The sequence below is a fragment of the Vulpes vulpes genome, chromosome 13 (assembly GCF_048418805.1).
Source record: "Vulpes vulpes isolate BD-2025 chromosome 13, VulVul3, whole genome shotgun sequence".
NCBI classification, from domain to species: domain Eukaryota; kingdom Metazoa; phylum Chordata; class Mammalia; order Carnivora; family Canidae; genus Vulpes; species Vulpes vulpes.
In genome coordinates, this window is record NC_132792.1 from 88,769,088 (window position 1) to 88,778,006 (window position 8,919).

The 8,919-nt window shown below is 38.3% G+C and overlaps 1 protein-coding gene across 2 annotated transcripts in view; it reads left to right on the forward strand.

Moving 5' to 3' along the window:
- The window catches only part of AKAIN1 (A-kinase anchor inhibitor 1), a 49,514-nt gene extending 45,782 nt beyond the window's left edge, over positions 1-3,732 (forward strand). The window contains exon 2 of one of the 2 annotated variants that reach the window (XM_026005889.2): positions 1,662-1,961. In XM_026005889.2, coding sequence (XP_025861674.1) covers positions 1,662-1,855 — 194 coding nt within the window. In that variant the 3' untranslated portion in view covers positions 1,856-1,961. Of the gene's footprint in view, positions 1-1,661 lie in introns of both variants that reach the window. The other variant, XM_026005888.2, reaches the window with a different exon arrangement.
- Positions 3,733-8,919: the final 5,187 nt, after the last annotated feature.

Below are 8,919 nucleotides of genomic sequence, written 5' to 3' on the forward strand. Positions count from 1 at the left end.
CTGGAATGACTCCGTATTCTCTTATGTGATGTTTTTCTCCTGGGTATATACATTCTGTTGTCAATGAATCAATCCCGGTGAAAAACCCCCAACTTTAAATACATTTTCATGGCAGCAGCATATTTGAATAGAGGAAACATCAGAAATGATGGTTCTGAATAACAAATGATGACCATTCTATTTGTCACTCTAAATATAAGCAGGTGGAATTTGAAATTTTCATGATTGCACTTTAGTCAAATGTTAGATTCATGATCATTCTGCCATGCATGAGTTAGCAATAAGTGTGCTGCATAATAAAAGAAAGTCCAAAATAACAGTGCATGAAATAAGATACATATTTTGTTTGAACATGAAAGAGTCCTGAAAGTGGGCAGCCAAGGACTGATATGTGGCTCTTGGTCATTGGGTTCTTAGGCTCTTTCTGAGTTTTTCTCTGCAAATACCTGAAAATGGTTTCCATTCTAAAGATTCCCTCATGGTTAACAAAAGCCTCTGTAGAGAGAGCCATTGTGTCAAGTCACAGGGGATGGGGAGAGGGTACAGGGCCTTTGTCTACTTATTTACTTTTAAAGACCTTTTCCAGATATTTTACTAAATGAACTTTCACCTCATTGACCAGACCTTAGCTATACCTACTTACATAGCTGCCTGAATAAAATCAAAGTTTTGTCTTGTTTTTAATAAGGAAGAGAAGACTCAATTATGGGTAGACTACCTGCCTTCTAATTAGAAAATTCCCACCATTCTTAGACTAGGGGTTGGCAAACCATGGCCTAAGGGCCAAATCTGGCCCACAACCTCTTTTTTCTAAGTAATGAGTTATTGAACCAAAACCATAGGCATTCATTTATGTATTGTTGATAGCGCTACAGTAAGCAGAGCTGAGTAGTTGGGTCATAGAGACTGTATGGCCCACAAGTCTAAAATATTTCCACTCTGGTTCTATTGAAAAAGTTTGCCAACCTCTGTTCTAGGTCATGGAGGACAGATTCAGATGAACAAAAGGCTTCATTCCTCAGGATGTTATTATAGGAGCAGGGTTGAGCCTAAAACAGATTCAGTAGTAATCCATTCTTTTCCAGCCCTGGTGAAATTAAATCGATTAGGCATACATTCAGTTGCAAATAACATAAAACCTGGCTAATGGCAGATTCAACTACAAGGAGTTTATTTATCTCACATACAAAGAAGTCCAGAAGTACAGGGTCCAGGGCTGATGTGGATGCTGAGTGATACTTTCAAAACTAGACTCTTTTTTTCTCCCCAGCCATGGCCAGAATGTTGGCTTTCATCCCCATGCTTATTGTAATTTGGGTGCAGCACCTAAAAGCATTATGTCTGCATCCTGCATAGAAAGAAGGGGTAAGTGTCAAAGGCCCAAAGAGGCATGAATTTATCTCTCTCCAGAACTTTCCCAGAGGTCCTAATTGGCCGGGACTGTATTCTCATGACACCTGCTGGCAGCAGAGGATTCTGAGAAGGTGAGAATATATGTTGGGCACACGACTGGGGCAAACAAATGGAAAGGGAGACAGTAGCAATTAACCAGGCCACTCTAGCACCTTCTTAGTTCTCACCTATCCCGCCTGCCCTTTCCAAAGTAACAGTTCCTGAAATTGATTTTGTTCTTTTTACCTCCCTTTCATATTTTTGGCTAGGTGAGAAACCTGGAAATGAGCCTGAAGAGGTGAAGCTGCAGAAAGCCAGCAAACAGATTGTGCAGAATGCCATCTTGCAAGCTGTGCAGCAAGTCTCCCAGGAGAGCCAGCAGAGGGGAGAGAGAACCAGTGACAGCCGGGGCAGCCTCCAACTGGGCGTGGGGGAATTAACCAAGAAGCATGAAAAGAAGTAACACAGTGGATTTGGCTCTTGTCATGTGCTTGGTTTCCAGCCTTCCTCTTAGTATAGGATGCGTTGCCAAAATGTTGCCAGTAAAGCAAACCAAAGTGTCATCGGCACCTAGCAGTAGAATGAATTTGTGCTAGCCCTTGGCTGGGAAACACTGTGTTGAAAAAGTGCATTAGACGATTCTGTTTATATTAACGCAGTGCCTCTGAAACATAGCGGGGCCAAACACGACACTGTAATTGCAAAAGTAGTTTTGCAGCACAATTTATTTTTAAAGTTCTTTTTTCCTGAAGTTTCTGTCTTGTTTATTTACTTTTGCCTTTTATGCATCTTTTTTGCAAGTTTAACCAGCAATCCTTCTTGCTGAAATATTGTTATTGTGTTCTCTGTAATATTTTAAAAAAGATATGCCGGATATGTGAAGGAATGGAGTTTGTCAACTTCAAATATGGATTCAAAGGCTTCACTGGGTTCAGGTCCAAGATCAAGTTGAGCAAAGGCAAATTCTAAGACTCAGTCCCTCAGGATCTTTCAAGGCATATATTTATATTACTTTTTAAAAAGGAGGAATTTAAGTTTTTAAGAACTCTTTTTTTTTTCTCTCCATGGTTAGCTGGTTTTCACTCTCTGTGCAAAAGTCCTTTAGAAATATGGATTTCTTTTTCTATCTCAAATTAAAATAAGACAAATGATGGGTATATATGCATGAGTTGCCAATGATCCAATTTTTTTTAGCAGCCCCATGAGGAGCAACTAGAACTATAGATTCCACCTTGGGGATACACTGGAGTCTGATTATGGGGTACAGTGTCCCTGGAAAGAGTTTTGGGGCTTTTTAAATACTATGTTGTCATCAGGCTCTGCCATCCCACTAGTACCTTCCTAATAAGAACTTTTCCCTTCCCACTCACAAATTAAAATTATATTTTTGAGATTATGAAAATCATACATATCAGGAATAAATAACACTGAAAATGGGGAAACCATTTTTTTAAACTCTCTGAAGCATGAAAATACAGTAGAAATGATAAAGTAGCAGTGTTTTGGACACTACAATAATGGAGATACATGTGCATATGAAAAAAGCTATCGTTATTGTAATAGTATGACTTCTACCCCATATCAGTAAGGCACATATTTCTGGGGTCATTAGAACCCCACTGTCTGGGTTTCACAACAGTCATTGAGTTGGTGCTACTGAAGACAGAGAAAGAATCTGACCATTAGTAAAAACCCTTTGGCTTCAGAATATCAATGTCTATGTTTGTTTTTTTTAAAGCCAATATCAGTACATATGATATAATCGATATTAAGATTTACTTCTGGAATTCCAGAATGTTACACTTTCCAAGATGGATACTATTGATAATATTAGATAAATGAAAACACTCTCTTATCAGCTTTGTTAGACTGTCTCACATGATGCATGGCTGGAAGAAATTCACAGGAAGAATGGCTGTGAGAGGGAGCAGAGGGAGTTAAAATTTAAATGTGCTTTATTTCTAAATATTTTTTAGCAGAACTTATGACAATTGGAGAATGAGTTTAAATTGATCTGAAGTCATATAATCAATATGATATGATTGTATAGTATGTGGATAATGGGAATGAAAGTATTAAGGGAAATCATTCAGAAAGATCTACTATAAAAATAAACCCAATGCTTATAGTTTGCAGGTGATCTAGCACCATGTCTATCTACTAAGATGCTGGTTATAACCAGTCCTGGACCCTGCTGTCAAATCATGTGGCAGAAATATAGAAATGCGCTATCTTTCTTCTCTGGTGTGTCTGTGCTAATACATTGGGGATCTTTGAGAATATCTGATTAACTTCTGTATCTAAACATTATTTGTAAATAAAATATATCCAGCTTTGAAATACGTTGTCATTATAAGACAAGTTTTCTACCGCCTACTTTTTGGCTCATTTCATATGTATACCTTACATTCATGTGGCACCAGGAGGCATCCCAAGTTTTCCAAATCCCTAGATATCATGATCCCGAGAGTGTTTCTTCCATGGGTCTTTATTGTAAGTCTGTGGGGTGATGGTTCCTGAGGCTTGAACAGAAAAGGACGTGTGCTAAGAAGTGGCCTTTTGATCTCAGAAAGTAAAGGTGAGTGTGGATCTGGAAAGTTGAGTGTCCTTCATGATCAATCTGAGATGGAACATCTACTGTAAGGAACAGAGATATTGAGAAATTCTTGGAAGAAGAAAAGGAAGTTGAGCAACTTCTGCACTCAATAGGTTGGTGCCATATTGGCAGAATCCTAAGAAAGCTTGGCCATAAACATAAATCCACCTGTTAAACTTGCTGATCTCTCAGTATAAAGATAAGGTTATTGGCTTTGAGAGGGGCCTATGGACCTTCATTTGGCATCAGATTAAGGTGGGTTACTGCTTGGTTATTATCATAAACCAGCATACAGCTTTTGGTTTTAGGAATTCATATGAATATTTATTTCATGTCTTTTATCTTCCTGATTTACTACACAGTGAAGCATTCATGGGCCTCCCAGTGCTGTGTGTTCAGCTGTTCATCTTTTACTTTGCCTGGCCATGGAGTAGACCAAAGAGAGAAATCGTTTTATGTTACTTTGCTCTTCTGTAATAATCTATACAGTGTGAACAGTATTGTCAATAGATACAAAACAATTTGCTGCTTTCTGGGCTTCATCCTTCCTACATCCCTCTTTTTTAGCTGCATCATTTCCCTTATGGTAGGATTTTAAGTCATAAACAAATGAATGAACCACTTAACAGTAACCATGTTATTTATGCCAATCAAGAATGAATAACTGCCTATTTTCAAGGTTTTAAGGTCTCCATGAAAAAGACTTTTAGAAAAGGGAATTTTTAATTAATCTACTATAACAGCTATTCCAATAAGATGCAATTGAGAATAAAATCTCTGAGTTTAGCCACTATAGTACCCAGACAGATGAAAGACTTAAACACTCGAGCAAATGCTTCAGTTCATAAAAGGAGAATGTGGAAACCACAATAATCACATCTTTTCTCTTGAATGTGAGAAAGTTTTCTAAAATAGTAGCTCATTTTTCTCATTGCCACAACTTCACGATATATAGCATCTCGGAAGATCTTATTTTTCTCTTGCAAATAAAGTCACACTGAGTATATCCTAAGTGTGATAAGTATATCCTAAGTGATGAGTATAAGGCAGGATAAGTATATCCTAAGTGATAAACAGCAAGTATTATTGGGCACAAGAATACATGAATCACTGATCTTGAACTTTGAGAGCATATGAATTAGCTCAGGAGAAGAAATATAAATTCTGGGGACATCTATATTAAGATGGGAGAATAAAACTGTCTTCTAGTAAGAAATGTCATAAAAGTAGGAAAAGGCCAGAAAAATCATCATCAATAGAAATAGCTCAATGCTATTAACATCAAAAAGTGGTAGCTAAGGAAAGAAAAAGGAAATTGCAGAGGAAACAAAATAGAAGGTCACAACAGAGCATGGCAAGTTCACTTATCTTTGTTTCTCAGAGCCACTTGCAAAGTCCATGGAATCCTGACCCAGGTGTGGGGCTAGATGAATGCAGTGGGTGACTTTGTCATTTGTCTGTCAAGGACAGTGTAGTAGAAATGACTCGTATGAAGAAATAGACAAAATTGGAGAAGGTACTCCTACCACACAGAAGTGACAAGCTTATCTTACAGAAATGAAGAAAGGAAAAGATAAATGCATATTAAAGAATCTCTTCATCGTGTTCTAGGAAAATGGATAAAAAATGTTCAATACCAATACTCCTAGAATAAGAATAATATCCTAGAAATTTTTAGGCTGAGAGCAAGCCGTTTAGGAAGGTAAAAACTTTAGACTGGCATCAGACTACCTCATAGCAATATTCAATAGGTTAACATAAGGGAGAAGAGGCTACAAAGTAGCTCTGAAAAGGAAAGTATGAAGTAAGCTCGCTATTCCCAGCAGCCAACATGTCATTGGAGAATGAAGGCAAACAAGCAAAAAAAAAAAAAAAAAAAAAAAAAAAGAAAGAAAGAAAGAAAGAAAGAAAGAAAAAATATCCTAAGGGTTACTGGTGGCTTGAGTCCTTCTTAAAAAAAAAAAAGTTTATGCCTTTTTTATGGTTTATGCTTAGCCATAAACTTCAGCCAACTAAAAGATAAATCAAAATAGTCTAGGGACGCCTGGGTGGCACAGTTGGTTAAGCATCCAGTTCTTGATTTCAGCTCAGGTCATGATCTCAGGGACATGGGATAGAGCCATCCTTCAGGCTTGCACTGAGCGCAGAGTCTCCTCAAGCTTTTCTCCTTCTCCCTCTCCCTCTGCCCTTCCCCTTATTCTCTATCTAAAATAAATACATAAATCTTAAAAAAATAAAAGAGTCTAGCAATGGAGGAGCTACAGTAAAAGGACTAGTGGGGAGTGCTGCCTTCACTTAAATATCAAGTAAATATTACATAATTGTGAAAATTAGGTCAAAGAAAAGAATGTAAATTGTTATATCTTGACAGCATAAAAATATAACTAACAAAAATCACAAGATGGGACAGAGGAAATGACATCATGCTAATGACTTCATCTGTCAGAGAAAGAGAATTGGTGTGATCTTAAGTTGAATGACTTAGTTAAAAAACCTAATGACACAAAATTCTTAATTGATCTTATAATTTCTTTTCTTAACCTGAGAGGAATGTTTTAGAAAATAACACACGATGCTGAAGAAAGATGTATTTAAAGTTAACAATACCTTTACTTTCATTTAGGTTCTTTTTCTATCATTAAATAAAAAATAGGGGATGCCAGTGTGGCTCAGTGGTTGAGCGTCTGCCTTTGGCTCAGGGTGTGATCCCAGGGTCCTGAGAATGAGTCCCACATCAGGTTCCCCGCAGCAAGCCAGCTTCTCCCTCTGCCTATGTCTCTGCCTCTCTCTCTGTGTGTGTCTTTCATGAATAAGTAAATAAAATCTTTTTAAAAAACTAAAAAATGTATTAAGAGATGTGTGTGTTTTATATATGTATAATTTATCTCATATCTATCATTCTATCTCTCTCTATAGATATATCTATCATCTATTATGTATCTAAATTCCCCAATGCCATACATGACCACTATTGGCTCATTCTTCCACTGAAACTGAACAGAAAGACTCTTACAGCACATGATGACCCAGGGTGATCTTCCCATTGAGAAAAATAATTCCTCTAATCACTGGACTTAGGCCACAGATGGTCCACAGTCTAAGTAATAAGTGAAGAAAAGAATAGCTTTATTCCTACAGTGCTTTACAATTTTTAAAGCAAGTTATAATTGTACAGCAGATTCCTATCTGACTTCTACTTAACCAGTTAATCAGTGCTTTTCTTACATGCCTCATTGTTGTGTGTAAGAATTGACGCTCTTGCATGCCCCACTAATTGAGATATATGTCTAGTTGACACTGTTGGTGGCCATCGTACGCTCTTAGCATTTGCCATTTCTCTGCGCACAGATGGCTTCTTACTGCAAGTAGCTGTTATTTTTTGCCTGTGGGCTTTTTCTGGCTATGGCTGTGTGCTCAGCCCACACAAGGGGCAGCTGGAAGCACCAGGGAGCCATGGCCCTAGGAGCAGCCCTCTAAGGGTGATAGATGGGAGCTGGTGCATATGTATCCCAGCCCTGTCACCCCTCAGGTGGCCTGATGCTGAGGCACAGCCTGCAGTCTCCTAGCAGCTGCCGCCCTGATGAGTCCCAGGTGTGCACGGCCCTCGCCTTCTCTCTCCTACTTTGCCATCGTTCTTCCCACTGGTGCTTCCTAGGGTGAGCTTCCAGCTGAATGACTTTCATTCACATCTTTGCTTCCGGGTCTGCCTCTCAGGAAAGCAAACTTCAGACAGTGGTAGTATGGTTGTTTCTTATCAAAGAAAACTGAGATTACTAATGACCTCTGCTTTGTTGCAGGAAAATCGAACCAGCCTTTCTGCAGAGACAATCCGCTCCAGCCAGATAGTGAGCAGAAGCTGGCATCTTTCAAAACAAATCTCCAAAGCAATAGACCGTGAGTTGGTTAAGATATCAGATGTGTTGTGTATTTTAATTTTATTACGGATATCTTGGTTGTCTTGGGATTGATTTATCTCAGTTCTGTTTTCTAAGTTGGCTAATTTATAACCACTGGATCCAGATAAATATCAAATAAATGGGCACCAGACGCTGCTCCGCTAAGGGAAAGTGGTTGAGAGACCATTGCCAGGCCATAAATGTGATGAATCTAAAGAACTGAAATTTAACAAACGGGAAACAAATTTTAAGTCCGATAATTTTGGCAGTGCCTCGTCTGATGAAATTGGGTCTTTTCTGGCAAGACTTGAGAGAGAATCATCCCTTTACATTTATTGTTTTGCTTATGCTTTACAATTAAAAGTTGCCCTTTAAATCTGGAGAAACTGTAATTCATGCTTAGTTTTTAAAAAGCTCAGATTATGGAAAAAGGCAATGTTGTTACAGTCAGGAGAGGACGAACTTGTTAGCCAAGTGAGCTGGTTTTCAGCTCCAGGTACAATCGCTAAAAACACCTCGTGGTGCAATTCAATACTTAGGTTATCTGTTTAATTTCTGTTTCTACAGCCAAATCGTAGGCTTTATGAAGATGGCCCGTCTTGTTTAGCTGTCTTGTTCAACTCCTGTCTAAATACAGTCTCAGCAAAGAGTGAGCACCTATTACTCCTTGAACAAATGGATGGATACATTACCTGGGGGACATTTACAAGCTTCAGTTTTCTGAGCCTTGGTTTCCTCACATGTAACATAGAAGCTGGCCAGGGTGAGTCACTAAGCTGCTTCCTAGTTCTAACAGTAAGTGATTTTATTTTATTTATTTATTTTTGGTCCTTTTTATTGGAGATTCATATTAAGTGTATAGTTTGGTGAATTTTTATATGTGTTTATAGCCAAGTAAGTGCCACCAGACTAATACAGAAAATTATCAGCACCCCTACAGGTTTCCTTATGCCCCCACCAGGTGATACCACCCCAAAGCTATCTACTCTTCTGACCTATATAATCATCCGTTTGTTTTGCTCATTTTTGAACTAC